Source organism: Vespa velutina, chromosome 14, assembly GCF_912470025.1.
Source record: "Vespa velutina chromosome 14, iVesVel2.1, whole genome shotgun sequence".
Classification (NCBI taxonomy): domain Eukaryota; kingdom Metazoa; phylum Arthropoda; class Insecta; order Hymenoptera; family Vespidae; genus Vespa; species Vespa velutina.
Genome location: NC_062201.1, coordinates 4,744,708 through 4,766,898, shown reverse-complemented (window position 1 = coordinate 4,766,898; position 22,191 = coordinate 4,744,708). Strand labels below are relative to the sequence as shown.

The 22,191-nt window shown below is 34.9% G+C and overlaps 1 protein-coding gene across 5 annotated transcripts; it reads left to right on the top strand.

Moving 5' to 3' along the window:
- The first annotated feature begins 3,143 nt into the window (after nucleotides 1-3,143).
- Nucleotides 3,144-20,779, top strand: LOC124954009 (serine proteinase stubble). 5 transcript variants are annotated; one of them, XM_047506187.1, is made up of 12 exons: nucleotides 3,144-4,121; nucleotides 7,102-7,216; nucleotides 7,640-7,745; nucleotides 13,259-13,584; nucleotides 13,938-15,225; nucleotides 16,469-16,624; nucleotides 16,766-16,915; nucleotides 17,396-17,472; nucleotides 17,843-17,943; nucleotides 18,018-18,289; nucleotides 18,421-18,575; nucleotides 18,658-20,779. In XM_047506187.1, the coding sequence occupies exons 3-12, from the start codon at nucleotides 7,640-7,642 to the stop codon at nucleotides 18,820-18,822; spliced, it is 2,796 nt and encodes a 931-aa protein (XP_047362143.1). In that variant the 5' UTR covers nucleotides 3,144-4,121; nucleotides 7,102-7,216; the 3' UTR covers nucleotides 18,823-20,779. The 5 variants fall into 5 exon arrangements, with proteins under 5 accessions (XP_047362143.1, XP_047362144.1, XP_047362145.1 ...); XM_047506188.1 differs by lacking the exon at nucleotides 7,102-7,216 and having other exon boundaries at nucleotides 3,144-3,913; XM_047506189.1 differs by lacking the exon at nucleotides 7,102-7,216 and having other exon boundaries at nucleotides 3,145-3,732.
- The last annotated feature ends 1,412 nt before the right edge of the window (nucleotides 20,780-22,191 follow it).

The following is a 22,191-nucleotide window of genomic DNA, read 5'->3' as shown; positions in this document are numbered from 1 at the left end:
ATAAATAACTAATTAACAGTCGATAAAAAAGTTATTAGCTCGACTAATGAATTTAAAAAACGGAATGACGAAATGATTAGTTTTATGTAGAAACGAATTTATTCTCTTTAATTATTTATATATCGTACCGGTAAGATCGAAAACGTGTGAAACAATAAAAATTGAGAAATAAATCACACTTATTCGATATATTCGAATAATTTCACGGTAATGTTTAACTGGCAGATAACATAGATATCCGTCCAGTTCATGAGTTATTACACAAGGAACGAACACTGTCCTTCTCATTGCACAAGTTTGTGGAAAAAGAAAAGAAGAAGAAAAAAAAAAATAAAAAAGAAAAGAAAAGATAGTGTCGTTGTCACATAATTATCAACGATCTCGATACTCACTTACTCACCGATCAACGAATCGATCTCGAACTGTCAAACGAGCTCGAAGTTGATTTGAAACCGTCTTAAAAAGATTTTCGAACTTGAACTTTTTGTGAACAATGAAATAACACTTTTTCGTTTTCTTGATAACAATCAACCGTATAATAATATATATTTTTCTTTATCCGTACTTTCCCTTCTTCGCGCTTAAAATATTCCTTAGAATGGTTAAACCTTTCAGAAGTTCGGATCGCCCGCTAATGCCGCCGGCAGGAGTATATATACTTGTGAACGCACCCTTCCGACGCATCCCCTCGGCTGCAGGTCGCCTTTCGCGCAGCCAATCCTCGAACTCCAGCCCCACCAAACAACAGAGCATCCCCTTCGCCGTTCATCGTCCTTACATGGATCTCTTTCTTCCTCGATCTCTTTTACATTCCCTCTTAGCGTTCCTAAATGAATGTACGTACTATCACATTCGTAGGAAAGTGAAAACTTATGCGTAACGACGTAACGATTATCATTGCATATATTTTCATCGTATCTAACAACAATTAACGACACAGTTTTTTCGCGAAATATTTTTGTAGAAAACTATGTGAAATGTAGATATAAAGAGCATTTTAAAGTACATGTTAAAGAACAATCCGAATAATGATATTATTCTACAGAGTAATAAATAACGATGCTAACGATCGTAGAATTGAAACTAAGCTAGAGGAAAAGAAAAAGAAAAAAAAAAAAAAAGAACAAAAATCTGCAAATGTTTGTAAAATCTAAAATGTTATTCCAAAGATAAAACTTTTGTGACAAATTAATTCATCCTTTTTCCCTTTGACCTGTGATGACGAAACGTTCAGTCGTCGCATCAACGTAGGTCAAGGAGAATAATGAACGTCTTGGAGTTTGAAATAAAGGCACCGCGATTTAAATCGCCGATCTTATATGATCGTTAAAAGAGCGAACTTTCCTGGCTTATGCGGCTAAACTTTTGAATAGCGATAACGAGACGGCAAAGTTGCAGGCGAACCGAAGATAGAATGATAGGTGGTAGGTAGAAGCTCTAATCCTTTACGCGTGGGCTCCCAGAGGATCCTGATGGACACCTCGATAAAAACGTTAAATATAAGATTTTCGATGTCATGATCAACGGAGAAAGAGCTGTCGATAGAAAAAAATGTTATTAATAATGTGAGATCTCCCGCTGAGAGACTTCCATCTTTATCGATTTCGGCATTATGAGTCTAAGGGATTAACGTGCTCTCGTACGTGTATGAAAGATTGATTACTTTTTTGATTCTTTCCTTTATTTCTCTATCGTTTATTAAAACAACTTGCTATCCATTAATTATTGCAAAGGATATTATGCATAATTATTTTTGCGAGAATGGCAGCAAGCCAAGCGTAACCTTTTCTTCTTCATTTTTTTATTATTACATTTTACCGTATAATTCTTTTTTCTCCCTTTCATCAGAAAATATATATTCAATTACTTAAATATTATTTATTCTATTCCCGATGGAATTTTTTTTTCTATCTACTACTTTCGTACCAACATATAACACGTCATTATTACGATGTTGCAATATGTTTCAGCATTGCATGCGAATATTTGTACACGTAGGTATGTATTTTATTAATTTTTATATCAATAAAATATGTCATTGGCGATACCTAAATCTCAAACTAATTCGTATCGATTGGAAAAGGTACCTCGTTATATTTGGCAGCCATATGTTCGTATTTAAGTGTTCCGACAGACCGATAAAACGCAGTGTCTCTCAAATGATCATATCGTTCTTCATAAATTTTCTATGGTCTATGTAGAAGAAGGGAAAGACGTAGGAAGATGGAGAAAATATTGTTAAGTTCGATGCGACGGGGTTAGTTAACGATTCTTTATATCTAACTACCGATTCTACTCGATTTGAGAGGCACTGCGTGATAAGAGCTCTCACAGGGGTTTCGTTAAGCCTTCTCGATATATCCTTTTGAGCTTTTCAGCGATTCTTTTATTTTACCTCTCCCTAGCATCAGTTCTTATCACCATGCTGATTTATAGCTATTACGTCGCTGATTTTACAGCTATGCTACGTATTTTTCTTTTTTTCTGTTTAACAACTAGAAACAGTAACGTTAACATTCCCGAGAGATAAGTATTCATTGATACAGCGATTAGCGACCTTCTGTTTCTAGTTTTAAAGACTTATGATTAGATATAGACATATCATTAGATTGTTTCTAAGAAATTAATCTATTCATAATGTAGATATACATATTCCATCAAAAACAAGTTATTAGGCTAGACGAGCGAGAAATTTTTAACTCAAAATTACACGTAGATATACATATTTGTTTGACAGATCTATGAATGGATCGTATATGCTGTTATATAGGTCTTCCTATGTAAAAAGATTTACCTTCCTAGGGTTAGCAGCAGGTAAATACGACCATGTCAGGTGGAAGTCACAAATATTTGATATATGCATCTTCTTCATCATGAGAATTGAATTAGATACATAGATGACTCTGCTAGCTTCTGGTGAATGAAATTGAGAGACCGGATCATCGAGACATGTATATAAATCAGGAAAATGTTAAATAAAAGGGAAAAAAGGATATCGCGAAGGGAAGATAGGAAAGGAGCATACGTTATGGCGACTTGTGGTATCATGTTGAGAAGGATAGAGAGAGGGGAGAGAGAGAGAGAGAGAGAAAAAGAGGGGAAAAGATGAGAGAGGAAAAGAGAGCCCAAAGAAGTGGAAGAAAGAACATCGATGTGGTTGGTAGGAGTGTGGTGAAACGATAGAGAGAGAGAGAGAGAGAGAAGGTTAAAGAGAAGGTGAAGTAGAAGGGAGAGGAAGAATGGAGGAGAACGGTCATTGCCACCACCTTGCTTCGAGTCGGTGCTAGAGTCCCAATCACCGTGAAAAGCGAAGAACCTGCTATGGTCTACCGAAGAGAATTGCCCCACACTTTAGTCAAGCCTTTTGTATATTTACAGTGTCGTGGCGGATGAGAGAAAGAGAGAGAAAGAGAGAGAAAGAGAGAGAAAGAGAGAGAAAGAGAGAGAAAGAGAGAGAAAGAGAGAGACAGAGAAAGAGAAAGAAGAGTAGAAAGGAAGGAAAGGTAGGGAGGCGCCTACAGGAGAAGGAATGATGCCTGGTGAATCGGATTCGTGTATGCGGAGTCGAGTCAAGAGCAAGATCGAGACAGCACCGATCCAGGTGCTCGCTGATCCACAAGTTGCGAGAGAAGAGAGAGAGATAGACGGAGAGGCCAAACCAGTTTGATAGGCCGACAAGAGAGAAGAGTAACCGGTGTAAACGAAGAAGAACTCGCGAGAAGGCATCGCAGGGTTCGTCTCTCGTAACGCGGCTGTGTGTGTATATATATACATATATATATACACACATATATACGTACATACATACACACACACACACATACATACATACATACATACATACATATATATATATGTATATACCTCTCTCTCTCTCTCTCTTTTCTCATTTTGGGTCAACCTGATCGTAAAGGTGTTTCCTTCTTTCTTTCTTTTTTACGCGTTATCATTTGTGTTCATTTGAAACTTGTGGATATATCGAAATCGATCGTGACGTATTCGAGAGGTTTTCGTTCGCCGAGTCACGTGTAGTTGGAGAACAACGCGTGCCAAACATAAGCAAGTTCTTAGTGAGCAAACTAGAAGGATCTGGAATTAGGAAGCAAGAAGATTCTTCAAAGGTAGAAGATTGCTTTCTCTCTCTCTCTCTCTCTCTCTCTCCCTCTCTCTCTCTCTCTCTCCATCTTTCTCGGTTACTTGCTTATTTGGGTAAGATGCCCCGAATCTGACGGAGAACAAACATCACCCGTGATAGTATAATTCCTTGGCTGATATTGATCGAAGTAAGCTTTTAGATTTAGCTCAAGGTTTCAATGATCGAAAGAAATAAAAAGAGCATCTTATCGAAAGATTCATTGATAATAAGAATTGTTATCTTCTCGTCAAAAGAAAATTAAACGATTATCTGTCTGGATTTAATTGCTGTGTTCTTTAAAAACAATTGATTTCACAAAATTCAAAGGTCAAATTTTTTTCGTTTCTATATGTATATCCATTAATATGTTTTTCCCGAGGAATTCCTGAACGTATAGAATATAAATCCCAAATAATAGCTGCGTGGGATTGAAACGTAAAACAAAAACCGCTCCAATTCATCACTTAACAATCAATTAAGATCTCTTGCGTGATCGCTCTTTGCAGTAATTTGATTTTTCATTAAGCTCTCACGTTTATGCTATTGCATTATTCGTTATACCTCGAATTTCTCTCGGTGTTTCATTTGTAAATTTTCGTTTGAAAACATGTAGTCGAACGGCCAATTAACGTCAATTAAACGAGCAACGCTGCAATTACGAACATTCGTTGGTATTATGAATCTTCAAAACGAACCGACTTTTGATACGTCTTCGATGTTACGCACGGAGTTAGCTCGAGCAGGTAAACCGTATGTGGTTCACGAATAGCGGTACCACTCTTGCTCCTTTGAGTCGAATTCGACTTTCACGAGTTGAACACGATGGTATTTCCTTCATTACGTTAGGTACCATTCTTTCTTCTTTATGTTCTTCCATACGTAATTCATGAAAGATTTGCATCGTAAAAATCCTTTTCTCTTTATTTACGATCTTTTCGAATTTATTGCTAATTACGTATCTGTGTAGTATGTGTGTATACTCTCTTAAAAGAGATATGTGTATGTATAATAAGACTTACATAAACCATAGCTAGTAGTATATTTGATTTAAATTTCCATCGATCATGCTCGTTCGATCGAGCTCTTGCAATTTACGAAAAAGGTTAATTCAAATTTAACGCTCCTTTATGTTTTGGCTCGATTTTACGAGAAAGAGAGAGAGAGAGAAAGAGAGAGAAGCTCTCGTTTCCTTTGAAAGAACTGTTCTTTCAGTGGCAACCCACATGTCTCGCTCGCATTAGATACGTGCGTACAAATGAAAGTGGCGTGTACCGTTAGCAATGAGCTTGTTCCACTGTTATTCACGACAAACGCTTTTCGTCCAAATATGTGAACCTCCTCCTCTCTCTAATAGCCATAAAAAAAAAAGAGATAAGAAAAGAAGAAATTTTGGAAATGAAATTTATCAAATGATTTTCATCCAAGTTAAATAGTTTTTCAGAAAGATAACTGTTGACTTCGCGTGGGCCGAGAGGAGGAATCTTGTAACCTGACCATCGACAAGCCGTCAGGCTGGGCTCCGGTATTCTTTGCTTCGTTCAGCCGAATTAATGCCTCGAGATAACTGTAACGGTTTTTATCATTTCTTCTTCGTAAACACGAGCTAGTCGCATGTTGATCGAGTTATCACTGCACTTTTTTGTGACTTTTTTGTCTTCATTTATGAAACATCTTTATGTTCAATTCGAGATTTCATTAGACTTGACTTCCTCCTCATATAGATATTCGTAGAATTTGTCTTCAAATGAAAGATAAACAAAAAGCAATGCTTACAAATCACAATACTCGATTGTTAACTTTAATTTTACAATAATAAAATCGTCATTCTTCAACTTGAACAATGCTATCACTTTCAAGCATCTCATTAAAGCCGTTACTCCGTGTTGCCTACATGTGGGTCAACGTGTTCGACCGATGAATATATGTATATATGTATGCCCCTAGCATATTCTAGACTCGCGTTAGAGGAACACCCGATCGATCTAAGTCGACCCTGGAATAACAGTATCTCGGCCCTCTATATACATATCTTCATGGTGGAAGGACGCATTTTAATTTACCTGACCATCGACAAGAGCTCAGTAAGAATCAGCTGGAAATATGATCAATCAAAATTTTGCAATCAATGCATTAATTCGTCGTTGACGCATCAAAATGATTAGTCCATTAATATTAAATTCATTAAAATGATAATAAAAATTGATTGTAATTTATTTAATTGTTCATCGGTGAGTTCAAAGTTTTAAGTACTTTGTTGTTGAAAATCGAAAGATTCGATGAAGAAGGGCGGAAACATGTAGTTTGCTCTCATCGACCTCCTTCTTCCTCCTTTGGCATCATCGTCGTCGTTGTCGTCGTCGTTGTCGTCGTCGTTGTCGTTGTCGTTGTCGTTGTCGTTGTCGTTGTCGTTGTCGTTGTCGTTGTCTTCATCGCCGTTGTCATCGCTGTGTCGTCGTTGGTTCAACGTACCATCGACCTGTTGAATGATCGCGCCAAACGAATGTCTTTCTCGTACCGGTCATTGACCGAAGCCTTGTACAAGTCTTTATCATCGTTCACGTTTCTCGGCCAAAAAATACTCTCGCTGATGAAGCTATGTATTTCATCCAAAAAGAGTTGATCTCTACGTGATCTCTACTATCTGTTAGGTGCTCGATCTTTTTCCACTTGGATGGATCAACTTTGCTCGAAATCGATATGTTTGGCTCTGGTCGAAAGACAACGAATTCTATTGATGGATCGATTCGATACGTTCTTTATATACTTGCCAATATGCATATATAATGTAACCATGTAGATTATATATTTTAAATATTAATGAATTTGAGATCGATGCTCTTTCATTTTCAAGGCTGACGCATTTATGATAGATGCATGCTTCAATTCGAAAATAAAAGTATTGGAACTCGGACTATTTTTGTTATCTCTTTTCAAAAATATTATACAGATTATCTCATTTTTTAAAGAGAGAAGAAAAAGAACTATAGTATTCTTGATAGACATGACGAGCGAAAGTCAAGAAACTCGAGTGACTACTTGCAGGATGTCGCACGATATGTTTGAAGAAAAAGAAGCTCGGACGTATGTATATATGAACGTTAAAATCACATGCGATTACATTGCAATGATTACTGACGTGCGACACATCGCGTGGATCATCTCCTGAGAATATTCTCAGGAATATATCGTAGAAGTTGTTCGACGTTGCTCGATGTCACGGTCGAGGGAATCGGCATCTTATTAACTTTCTTACGTACATTTCCCACTCAGCTTGGTTCGATGACTCGAACCTTTCAAGAAAAGAGATGTTTCTTGACTAAACTTTATTATTTTACTTTTATATAAGGCTCTTATAATTTTTACTAAAGTTTTATACGTTGATTCCATATTTTTATTAGAAAAAAGGAAAAACAAAAAAAAAAAAAAAAGAAAAAAGATACACTTTTCACTAATCATAAGATAAATAGATGATTGATTTTCTTTATATATCATTTTCTGTTTCAGATGTGGAATCATCGCAGATTAAGTTGGATCATCATCTCGCTCTGTTGCGTCTTCATACACATCACGATAGCCAGTCCTATTTATGTCCCACAATTTTTACCAAGTAGTAAGTACTTAATTATTTCTACACTCGATTTTCTCCCCATATATATATTCAAAGGAATTCGCAGTGGTTCATAGTTTGGTCACTAGAATAGAATTATATTATAAGAGTGACCTAAAAATGATCAATGAACGGTAATGGCAAACGAGAGAATCATTTCTTGGATTTTCCTCGAACGTGTCAGCTGACTAACGGACCGGTAAGCAAATACCTTTAACGTGGCCAACACGAACATACTCATGAATGCTTTGCCAACCTATCGTATCTCTGAGTTAGTATGTGTGAGACGCGTGCGTATACGAACACATATCCCTTCACTGTCTGTCCATATCTTGGAGACGACATTGAACCTACCTTGGATTCGTATTCGAATGGAACGTGGGCGGACTTGTCAGTGTTCTATGTAAATAAGTAGGTCAGCCTCGGTCATCGCCGTGCACGACTTGCACCGATTTTTCCGACTTTGCCATCCTCGATTCTCCATCGATATATTCGAATCGACTTTTATCGATAAGCCATTTACTCCCTTCAAATATTGTCGCAAAATAACATTTATCCAATTATTGAAATGATTTATTTTAATATAGCTTTAAAATACGATTATAAATTACAATTAAATTTCTTACTTTTCAATATATGCAACATGTATTTATGACGTATGAAAAATATTGAATAAAATAAATCTTTTTACCAATACTTGATACTTTTCACAATATTTATTCGAACATGTGGTCTAATTGTATTTTTGGTTGTATTTTATTTACACCAAATAATGATTATTATTAATGACGAATATCACGACACGTTTATTTAATAATCGCACGAAGGAGAAGTTCGTGCGTTAGAGATATTGAATTCACAATTCAATCGAAACTGAAGAGCGTTATTTTAGATCAATACCATTTCACAGAAAATATTTTTTTCGATTCTATTCGCATAACTACTGACGTATAGTATTGCTTTTCGACTTTACACTTTGTAAATACAAGCATATAACGTTTCCGTGAATTTGAGTGAGCGTAACGACCGTGTATACCTATTTGTCAAGTTTAGATTTCACTTGGAAGATTCTCATGTTCGAGAATAATGCATGTAGCTTTCATTTCTATATAAAATTATTCGTTCCAAGATCGAAAGGTCACTTTCAAAAAAAAATATTGAAACTGAACGTTCTAATATTTGCAATTTCCTGTGTATAAAAAAAAAAAAATCAAATTCTAAAAATTTACAGGATAAAAAGACCATAGACTTAATAAGCACGAAAAAAAAAAAAAAAAACAAGAAAAACAATGTGCAGTACTCGTGACGAGTTCTACGATCGTTTTAAAGGAACGATCGAAGAAAGTTATCACATCGTGGCCACTTTGATGCTCGTAAAGGCGATAAAAGAGAGAAGACACTTTCCTACGATGGTACAACACAACACGCACCGAGTGAAATCTTTTCAAACGCGAACTCTCGATCGCGTGGGTGATATATATGTTACTTATATACGTGTTGTTATTGTGAATCTGTTGTGTTGTATAATATATGTACGTGTGGCATACTCGCTTTGTATGGTCACGTCTGAAATTCCGCCAAGTGTATATGTATAGTATAGTAGTAGGTATGGTGGAAGGTGATAGGTATGCTAAAGACCTAGCTGAAACTTTCTTCCGTGCTTCTGACTCATCGAAACGACATTTCCGCTAACACAGATCCTCCTCTTCTCTCTCTCTCTCTCTCTCTCTCTCTCTCTTTATTCTCTTTTTTTTTTTCTTTTTCTTTGGAGAAGGACAATCGAGAAGGACTTTTTTGGAGAAGGCAAAGAACCGACTAACCGACCAACCGACCGATCGACCGACTGACCTGAAAGCAAGCATACCATATTACAAATTATTTCATGACATTATTTTTTTTGTCGCACGAACGTTCAGCCAAGAAAGAGAGAGAGAGAGAGAGAGAAAGAGGGAGAGAGAGAGAGAGAGAGAGAGAGAGAGAGATTACAAAAGAAAGTAAAGAGAAGCGTAACGCTCGAGGAACTCGGTAATTTTCCGTAGATACGCTCCGTTCCATTCTCGATTATACTTTATTAGAACTTCCGCGAAAGAAGGATCAATGCCGGTAGAGTGTACTTTACGTCAGGAGAATACGATCGGTTACATCTCGAACGATCTACATTCACTATTGTTGAAAAATTAACTTGAAATTTCGATGAGACATTATAAAATAGAAGATTGATAGATTACATGGAATTCTAAGTAATTAAAAAAAATTAGATTAAAGATTAGGTTAACAAACATTATTTTACATTGCATTCCTTTAACATGTGGATCAACAAAGAAGTAATTAATTTTAATAAATGCAAATATTATAAAGCAATCTTATCTGACAGATGAAGAAATAAAAGAAATAAAAATTGCAAGTATCATTTGCTATACTTATCGATCTCTTATCATTTACATCATTTTAACTTCTAATGATTAATTTTGTTAAATAATGCGATATTGATATTTGATATTTATATTTTGGGATGCACGCATTCAATTCTACTTACACGGATTAAAAATATAGGTGACTTATTATAGATTATAGTTCGATAAAAAGTTTCATTTTAGAAAAATTTCTTATCTGAAAATTTTCGTATCATCGACTGCGACACCTCACGATTATTAAAAACGACATATCAATAGTTATTATCGATAAATTATTTTTTACGAAATAAAAACAACGCTACAATGTTGAATTGCTGCTAGTTTTGTAAAAAATGTGCTCGTCTATGCAATAATGGACGAGAAATATCCAGCAGAGATTGAAGTAAGCTAGCAAACAAAGTACTCGTGAGAAATACAACTTCTTTGTTCTTTTAGAAAAATGAGAAAATCGTGACGACAACTTCTTGTAAAGATTAGTTGAAATTTATCGAGCAATACATTTTATATCAGTCATATTTTTATGTTATGTATTAAGTTATGCTTACAGAATTTAGATGATCTAATGAATTAAATAAAACATCAAGAATATATGAATTAAATAGGGCATCGAGAACATATATATACATACTGTCATTGTCGTCATTGTTAGAAATAAAAGTTGTTATTGAATGTTTCTTATTAAATAAATAAAAAAGAAAGAAAAAAAAGAACTTAATGTAAAAATTCTGTTCCGCTTTAAAAGATTATCTCTATTCGATAATTTTACTTGTACAAAGTTCATATATATTTATACATTCGAATACTCAGTTTTATCATGAAATATGATAAATCATCGTCTGCGTATCTTGTCGACTAAATCAAACAGTGGTAGAGGAAAATGAATGAATTGAGGTGTAATATCAATTTCGTTCAATTAATAATCCTAAGAGCAACGTATGTACACTTAACTTAAAAAAAAATTACGTAACGCGAAGAAAATATATAGATTAAAAAGGATTAAAAATGATTACTAAACCTCATCTAATCTTGAGCTCGACTTATAAAGATTTTATAGTCGTTAAAAGAGTTCTCTTTACATGCAACATTACATTATGTGCTTCCTATTCGAAAATACATTTATAAGAATCAGGAATGAAATATTCATTGTACCAATCCTTATATTCATAAATTATTATGAATGAGAGAGAGAGAGAGAGAGAATATATATATATATATATATATATATATATATATATATAAAATATTATATTGTATTGATACAAATAGTCAGCATCTTACTACAGTTCATTTAGAAAAAGATCTGAGATAATTTTTCACGTAAATTCGTTCGGAGTCTATTCTCGGAGGACTTAAGCTACAGGTATGTCGATCTAATCGTCTGAAATACCTTCAAGATGCCTTGGAATGCGCTCGGTGGTTTCTTCGGCTTTGTAAAATGAGAAGGAGAAAAAGAGAAGAAGGAAAAGAGAGAAAAAGAGAGAGAGAGAGAGAGAGAGAGAGAGAGAGAGGGAGAGAGAGAGAACCAAGATTACAAGGTGCCTTGGAAGGAAACGAGTTGTTACATTGGGCTATGACTATGACCTACTTGTGACTCGGGTAACTAGCTCATACATCGAAATTTAACGGTACCCAGATGCTTCCATTCGTCTGACATCAATTCCTTCCTTCCTTTGATAATCCATGCTACGTCGATCTACGTAACATCAATGCCATAAATTATTATATCTAAAACTAAATCGTTATAATTTCATGTATACGAATTCTTTATATACTCAGATAATTTTAATTAAATACTTAGGACTTCCAAAGCGATATTAATCTTTATTTTTAACGAAATACTTTGAAAAATTGAAGTTACACGAATTTATTAGATAATCTTATCGTTTAATAATGCTTATCGTTAATAGGTAAAAAAATAAATACTTCAAAAATGATTATTTTGTGGTAATATTGATCTACATTTTTACCTACTCTCAAGTATTTATTGTTTATATAACATACTTTTTTCATTAGTTTATATCATCACCAAATCAAATGTTGAATAGCAATGATTTAATACTCAACGATAAGAGATGTTCTCATTAAAATAACGTTGCCCGCTATCTATAAGCTATGCGAGGACGTAGCGTTAGCATTGAATGAAAACGTTCGTGTGAATCGATCGATAATAAAACGAGATATTTTCCAAGTGTGATTATCTTCTAACGATATATTCTCGATTATAATTTCTTATAGGACAGAGATTTTTCGAGAAATTACTCGATCGATCGTCAAAAGATGGAGCTTTTATTATCAACAGTCGTTAAATTTTTTTTAAAGTTTCCTATTTAATTCGATTGCCAATATATCGATTAATAAATACGGTGAGCAAAAAATAGGAATGCGAAAAAATCTACTATACAATAATATAAATTTAAAAGCACATACACGTTCTTGATCTTGCTTTTACACGTTCGTTAGAATGTTATCGATGTATGTCAAGATCGTATAGTAATAAACATATTAAAACACGTATGGGGAAAAAATGCAACAAGGAACACGTTTTAGGAGGAAGATATCTGGGCTGTGAATGCTTCCGTATTGCTTCTCTTTCTCTCTTTTTGCAATATTAAAGTGTCTCCTATAACTGTGCATTCTCTCGCTATGAAGCGTTATACGTATGTTCTCAATACAAAATACAGTTCACTCGTGTATCATCTCTGGTATGCTTGCCGCTGTTGATAATTATCTTCTTAATGATGATCTTCAACGCATTCCATTAAGGCTACGATCTAAATGCAGGTGATGAAAGGCAAGGAAGTGTATAATCGGTGAATAATCGAGTAAGACATTTCAGCGCGATAAGAGGAAGAAAGACGATAACAATGGTACAACGAATAGATTGAGATGGAACTAGTCCTTTCGATTTTTAGAGTGAATACAACTTCTTTGCAAAAAGAAATTATTCTACACGAGTAGCAAAAAAATAATAAACCAGTTGAAATCTGTGAAGAATAATAGTATTTGAAAGACTCATCTTGCGATAACTTGATCAGTCGAGTCTTTCTCACAATTATGATCTTAATTATCGACTAATTTTCTTAATATTTTTTTTGATCTCAGGTACTGGAAGAAACATCCGACACTTGCCATGCGTGTCGCGTAGAACAGGCGAAACCGGAATTTGCATGTTTGCATTTACCTGTGCAAAGGCGAACGGCACGCATCTTGGCACATGCATCGATCGTTTCTATTTCGGTAGTTGTTGTAAGATCGACGAAGAGCCGGACGTTGGACCTCAGGACAACAGCATCGACGATGGACCGCCAGCAACATCAAGGCCGTTCGTCACTACTCACAATCCCATCGAGAGCAATGACATACCCCCATATTTTCCAAGGCCAAAGCCTAACGACCAAAGCAAACCATCTGGTACATACACCACTGTGGTAAGTTAATAGTCTTTTTCTTTTTCTTATGATTTCATAAAATTTCTTCTTTTTATTTTTTTCCTGGATAAAAATTTATCGGATTAGAACTTTAAAAATTGGGAATATTACGAATTACAATGATATAATTTTTATTTAAAAACTCTATCCGCGGTAAAAAAAGAAAATGAGACCCTGACTCAAATACTTTTGTCATGTTTTCTATTCTTAAAATGCGGAAGTTGTTCAAAAAGGAAGGTAAAACTTACTGCAATGAAGTCAATTATAGAGACCATTAATTTCCTGAACACACATACGCAATGTCATATAGATTGAACAATCTCCGACCCGATCGATCTCCATTGTTTTTTTAGGCTACTACGATCACTCAGGCAACACAAAGTACTAAAAGTACATCGCATACACATGGAGGGAGTACAAAGATTGTAACAAAGAAACCAACGATACAGACCATAGAAACGACGACACAATCGATTCGTCTATCGACTTTTCAAACAGTTCAAAACGGCTCGTACGAAAAATTTACTACTACATCCGCACCCTCCAAGAATTTCACTAAAATCTCTACAGAAAGTACAAAGTATTCGTCCAATACGTCTACTACTTCAACAACTTCTAAACTATCAGTCGGTACAACTCAAAAGCCAACAGTTCCGTTCAAAATTACGACTTTATCCACAACGTCAAGACCAATCGTAGGTACATCGAAACCGATTACAAAAAAACCTTTACACACTACGATATTACATACAACTACTCAAACGAGTATTCAACGACCGATACAAACAACCACATCGAAAAGTATTATTACAACGACGCAAAAGACTGTGCCTTCGACAAGATTTCCACCAAGAAACACGACATCGGTCAAGCCAGTGACTCAACAATTTACCAAGAGACCACCTACTGTTAGCACGAAGAGACCCCTTGTCACGAGCACGAAAAGACCCACCTTGTCTACCAAAAAACCAACTTTACCCACAAAAAAACCGACGACTCAAAGTAATTCTTCGATTGGTTCTAGTCACGGAACGACAACGGTAGCGTCGACTTATTTGACGTCTAATAAGACAAAACCAACGTTCACAACGACTGAAAGCAATCTTTTGTCTTCTACCGAAGAGACACTTGTAACTTTGGTGACGGAAACAGTGAGTTTTGTAACTCGAAAGCCGATTACAATCACTACTGAGAAACCTATTTATCATAAGATCACGACCAAACCTAAACCAACCACTTCTAGGCCAGTTGTAACGACTATAATCAGTACGAAGCCTACTAAGATCAGTACATTAACTACTGATAAATTAGAAACATCTACCACGCAAAAGACAACTTTCCAAACCACTACAAGTAATTCAACATCGGAGATTACCAAGTTTAAGCCAACTGAGAGTTCAATTGAAACTACGATAAAACCTATTAGAATTACAACACCTACGACCGTATCTGTCGCTAGCTTCATTAGTTCCACTTCCTCGACTGCGAGTAGTCAAACGTCCAAGGTACCAATTGTCAACCAGACTCTCGAAGAAGTACCACAAACTACACCGTCATCTGGTTTGGTCACGTGGTCTTCCCATTCCGATGAAACACCAACTAAAGCAACTGACGTTTTATCCACAACCAAAAGACACGATGGTAAGTTGAAGTTATGATCAAGATTCCATGAAAAGTTATTAATTATACATATTCGATGTATGAAGAAAAATCATTTGAATTTTAACATTTGATAATGCGTGGCTGATAGTATTACATACAATCTAATACGGAAAATCGGCTTACATAATGAAACTACATTTCGCATATCCGCTCATGTCCTTTCACAACGGATGTTCATTGTGTAACAAAACTCTCTTGTCGGCAATGGAAAATCATCTCGTAGAGAAATTCACGACGAAACCGTTATTATACCTTCCGCATTAATCAGTATTCAGAATAGCGTGTACCCGAGTGAATTTGATTGATTGCTTGGGTATCTATCGCATTCTCACTCATGTTCCCTTCCTTTTCATTCTATGTTCTCTTAATCGCTCGGATAATGGAAACTTACGGATCGGATGTGTTGATTTTTCTTCTTTGTTTGTTAATCCAAACGAAATATTGATAAATATTTTTGGATATTCTTATATTTTCAATTATAATGAAAATGGAATATCGTTTAAGTTTTAAGGATAATGGATTAATTTAATTTTTGTATGGATTAAATCATAGAAAATTCAAAGTTCAGATCACGTAATATATAATTTGCATCGATGTGCAGCTTCTTGAATAGAATGATCGTAGAAATGTTCTCATCCTTCTATTTTTAGACGTAGAAACGCGCGAAGGATACGTGTTACGCTCACGAGATATTAAGAATAGTATGTTCTTAAGGAATACTTTGTCGTATTTTTATCGTAATTAAGCAATTATTTTGAGAATCGGTTGCATTTTTAGGCATATCAAATTCGAACGGCAACTTTCTAACTAAAATAAGAGTTAATTTGAACCAAATATTTTGTCGCATATTGTATTTGTATTGGTTCAAGGCCAGCGTACGAAGCTAGATCAAGATCAAAGAACAGGGTCGATGTTACAAATGGGTTAAAGAGACATCTCTCTATTTCTCTGTCTCTCTTTATCTCACTACGTTCAACAGCATCGCAAGAGAAGATAAAACTCTGTACGTCGGGCTGGGACGTCGTAACGGTTTAAACCATCCACCGTAATTTCTGTTCTCTCTTTTCCTTTACGTCCTTCCACTATTCCTATCCAACTGTCTGGAAATCTTCCTAAAGTCATTGTTGGTTCAACGGAATCTATTTCTTGTCGAATATTCAACGTTCTTTTTTCATCCTTACTTTTTTTTATTATTCTTAAACATTTCATTCTCTCATTTCAGAAATAACGGAGAGCGAATGGACACCCATAACAACGCCGGATGGTTGGGTAATGATCCAATCACCACCAACGACCGTTGAAACGTCCTCGGAAAATCTGGGAAGTTCGACGATTAAATTAGAGTCTCTCTCGTCTACTGTATCGTCTGATGTACCTGGTAAAAAGATTATATCTTATCTGTTGCATTCGATATAAACCTTATTTTTTAGCCTGTTAACAGTGTATTACTTAAAGTGAATATTTTATTAATGTCTACAATACTTGACGATTTTAATATTAATTTTCTCAAACGATTCAGTGAGATCAACGACGGAAGTTCCAACGACGACGGAGCAAGTTACAGAGACGTCAACGATTCTGACGACATTGTCAAGCATCGCTACTATAGCCGTTGATACGGAAACTCCGATATCGATAGAAACTCTAAATATGTCGGATTACAAGCAAGGTTATTATACACGATCATTATCAAAATTTCGTTATTCACGTAAGAGCATTCATAGGAAATCTATAAAGGTAGATAAATATGAAAAATGCATGACAAAGACAGAATTATTAGTATTACGATTGGATGGACTGTGATTGTCTTTATTCTCCTGTATTTCATACGCTTTTCTTTCCTTTATCGTGAATCATGAGAGTTCACGGTGAAAAAATCATTTTCACAAAGAACGATCCGTCGGTATATAAATTGAAAATGCTAATATAGAAGGGGCAACCACGTAGCCAATGAGACGTTTGGCTCACATAAAGAACATAGAGTGGGGTGAGAGAAAAAATAAAAGGAAGCACGTGACTTATACCGGTTCATCCAGTCGAATGAATTCGAGCACGTCCTCGTTCTCCAACATGGCCGTCGTCGTGACAACGGCAAACCACCACGCGAATCTCTTCAAAGCAGTAAACTCAACGATGCTTCTGCTTGCAGTTTGCGGAAGGAGAATATTTCCCGAGTCGAGGATCGTGGGTGGCAATCGCAGTACCTTTGGCAAGTGGCCCTGGCAGGTGAGTGGATAGAAAAAGAAAAAAAAAAAAAAAAAAGAAAAAAAGAAAAAAAGAAAAAAAAAAGAAACCAAGCTCTTTTATCTTTATTTTTTTCACGATTTTCGCGTCACGTCTAATTTCTATATAAATAAAAAGAAAGAATAAAAAAGAAAAGGAAAGAATGAAGATGAAGGAAGATCACGTTTGTCGAAAGACCAAATTGATCGACGAGAATAGTTAGGAAAGCTTTTGACTCGTCTCATTTCTCGGAGAGATGTCTATCACGACGTTGTTTGCTCATTTTCTATCGAGACTAAGCAACGTACGATCTCTTCTAATCAACGATCCTATCCATTTCTACGATGCGCGAACTTGAAAGATTGATTTACAGATCTCGTTACGTCAATGGAAGACATCTACCTATTTGCACAAATGTGGAGCAGCCTTGTTGAACGAGAATTGGGCTATTACCGCGGCACACTGTGTTGAAAAGTGAATATACGAACGTTTTTATTCTACTCGTCTCTATTTCTCCTAAGTATTTCATCACTTTGATCTAATTTCAGTGTATCACCGGCGGATTTATTGTTGAGGATCGGAGAATACGATCTAGCGAACGAGGAAGAACCATATGGATTCCAAGAAAGGCGAGTACAGATCATAGCGAGTCATCCACAATTCGATCCAAGAACTTTCGAATATGATCTTGCACTTTTGAGATTCTACGAACCACTTCCAACATTCCAGCCAAACGTTTTGCCAATCTGTCTTCCGGATGACGATGAAACTTACGTTGGTCGTACAGCTTTTGTTACTGGATGGGGAAGACTTTATGACGGTGCGAATAGTATTCTTTTACTGTACCTTTCTAACATTTTGTAAAAAGAAAAGAGAAATCTTTGGTAAACTGTATTCTTCATTGTTACATCTGACGTCTATTTCTTAAATTTTCTTATCATCGATTTATAGAAGGACCACTGCCATCCATCTTACAAGAGGTTGCAGTACCGGTTATAAATAACACGGTATGCGAAGCTATGTACAGAAATGCTGGTTATATCGAGCACATACCACATATCTTCATTTGCGCAGGATGGAGAAATGGTGGTTTTGATTCCTGCGAAGTAATATATTAACTATCTATACAATCTATAATAAAACAGTATGAATTTGATAAATGATATATAAAATCGTTACGTTTTTTAGGGCGATAGTGGCGGCCCAATGGTGATTCAAAGGGCACGAGACAAACGATGGTTACTAGCGGGAATTATAAGTTGGGGAATTGGTTGTGCCGTACCAAATCAACCGGGTGTCTACACGCGTATTTCCGAATTCCGCGAATGGATCAATCAAATCTTACAATTCTAATCCGACTAATTAAAAAGTACGGATGCGTAAGTTCTATGAATCGTCAGCGCAAACTGGACGAATTCTGCGCTCCGAGGAGGACTAGGAAAAGAAGGACGAAGGTTGAATTCCGGAATAAGAATTCGTAGCTTTGATTTCGAATTTCCCGGGAAAGTGAAAATGATGAGGAAACGTTCATAGATGCCACCTGACGTCAATGTTGAGAAATCGCGAAAAGAACGTTGGATAACTGAACTATCTGTTTTATCAACAGTGACAGTAATGCACGACGAAGTTACGATTTGTACGATATATGGCGTCTTTCGATCAGAAGTGCATCTCGACGTCATTTTCCTCGAAATCGCGTCTTATTCGAATATCGATCGAAGAATGACTGAAGAATGATTCCTTTCTTTTTTTTTCCCCTTTAATCTCAAAAGATTGGCGTGCAATGTAGATGCATGGAAATTTGAGATTTTCTTTAAAAAACTCATTATTTTCCTTTGATCGGAAAAAGAAAGAAAATTGAAAAGAGTGGTAAATTCGATGTGCCTCGGGTAAAATGGTATTATCGAATGGAGAGCTTGTTGACAGCAGGAGAATAAATTGAAAATGATTTTCATTGCCACGCTTCGATATAAATGCACGATTTACCAACGCATCTAGATATTTACAAAGGACGATATTCAATCTCGAGCATATTAAATTTAAAGTACTTAAAATATTCGAGAAAAGTTATTCGCAATAATGTTTTTATTTGCATATATAAAACTGATTATTTCGCGCTTCACCGAACTCGATTTATATGCGATTATTCTCGTTGAATAGAATTTTTATATTCATCGTGTCAAAACTCCGTAAACACTGATACGTTTGCAGAGTTATCGTTTTTTTCTTTTTTTCTTTCTTTTTAGAAGTAACCATACGCGACCTTATGACGATTACTATTGTCGATAATTTGAAAATATTTTCATATGAATGCAATTGAATATTCTATATGAACGCCAACATTTGGCATGAAAGAGAACACGTTTCCACTGATAACAATTCAATTTGTATTTTCACGAGGACATATGTACGAACGCCGAATCAAATTCATCGTTATTTATTTTACGACGATTGTGCGTAGAAGCATTATTGTTTATTCACGAATTATCGATAGGACACGTATCATGCTTCATTGCCAACGAAGCGCCATAATAAATGGACAAAGTTTAGTTTATATACAGATTTTTTTTCTGAATTCTAGAGTAATTCTTATGTACAGTAAAATCTCCGTTATTCGGACATAACAATTTTTCTAATTTTAAATATGTAGACATGAAAAATGTAAAATTAAAACAAAATCTGATTAAGAATACTTCTATTGTACTCTCGAAAAATGATATTATATTTTATAGCTTAAGTTGGCAAAATGTGGCTCGAATATGCATACATATATACGAGATGAATCATTAATTATTGCTCTGGTCGAAATAATTTTTTATCCACTTATTTTAATATAAAATGTTGTCACTTATTATATGACGTAGTTATTTAACTACTTATTATAAGATAAATATTTTCTTTTTTACGATCAACAAATACAAAATTAATATGAAAAGCAATAATTATAAATCCGTCCTATATGTATTATTATATATAGAATGAAAATAAACGGCTCGTATCGTAGCAACAACGGGACGAACGTTTCGACGTATCGAATGCGACGATGAAAGAAAATGTTGAAACATTAATGATTATTCCTCGTTCGTTCGCGATGCATCATCGAAACGTTATTTAATTTAATTTATATAAGCGTGACGCGCGAGCGTTACAAATAAATAATTTATTTTCACCGACGAGTCAGATAACGTGAGAAAGTCGAATAGTCGTCATTCTGTAAATATTCAATGCCATCTAGCGATCGTTCGGCTTTGATCGACTCGTTGTAGTTTTTTTTTTTTTTTTATTTCTGTTTTCTCATTTTTTATTTGTATCATTCTCTCTCTCTCTCTCTCTCTCTCTCTCTCTCTCTCTCTCTCTTCGTTTTTACGTTATTCGTTCTTTGCGAGAGATCTCGTTCTTTTTATATTCAGAATATAAGTTATTAAAGACGATAGATGGATTAAAAAAAAAAAAAAAAAAAAAAAAAAAAAGAACAAATGATTCCGTAGTATGTTTATTTTCTTTCTGTTTTTTCCTTTTCCTCATTCACTTATATTTCCTTTGTTTTTCTACTCTTCGAATCTCCTCGACTCTACAACTCTCGTCTCACCCTTTCTTTTATTCGGAAAGCTTCGTGTGGGTGGCGAGCTTTATTTGCACAGCTTCACAGTAAACGATTCCAACAACAGTAGAGATGGCGAATACAGCAGAGTGCTCATGCAAAACCACCTACACATTATATGTATCCATGTGAATGAGAAGCTTGTTTACGGAGTGGTATAAATGATAGAGAAAAAATAAATGAATTTACTGATGTCGTAGATTTGATAAGGAACCGGTACGTTGTTATATCAAACATTGATCCTATATTTCGCTTATCTTTTATTCTTTTTATCTAACAAGATAAAATGCATGATCGTAAGTAAGGTACAGTAAATATTATTATATTTAAATAAAATATCATTGGGGAGATAATTATTTATATGTAATTTAATATTTCATTAAACGAGATACATGTATGTATATTATAAGTTTCAATATTTTTAATTTTGCAAATAAATTATACATTTCCTTTCTCAATATCTTTCATAATAATATGATACCGTATTGCTTATTGATCTATGGAATACTGGTAGTAGGAAATTGTATCCATAGTTAAATAAAATTAAAGAGAAAATATGTACGTTAGTTGCTATTTTGAGCCTTCATCTATTATTAAATTTAATAAAACGATTCTCGTATGGTTATTTTTAAACTAGAGAAAAATTTCCTTTTTACGATCACACCGTGAGATGTTTCGACCAATGACAGAATGTAAATTTCTACACCGTAAAAAGAAAAAGAAAGAAAGAAAGAAAGAAAAAAGGGGGAAAAGGAAAAAAATGAAGAATTCGATCGTAACCCGAAGAGCCAACGAATGAGGCTCATGAATATTGATTATAAAGTTAACACGTCGGATTGCATCTCGTTTAGGTTTCCTTCCTATCTTCTTCATATTCGTTCATTCATTGAGAAAAAATGATATTTGTTGAAGAAAGATTCAAGAATATATTCGTAGTTGAACTGATAACAAAAATTATTCTTATATTTAACAAAAAATTTACAAGATTTAATTTAATTTCGAACAACCAAAACCGATAATTATTTTTTAAAAAATTCTTCATCAATTACTGCTTCAATTTATTTAAAATTGATTTTTTTCCACAAGTTAATTTTTATTTTTATTTAATTTAGATATAATTA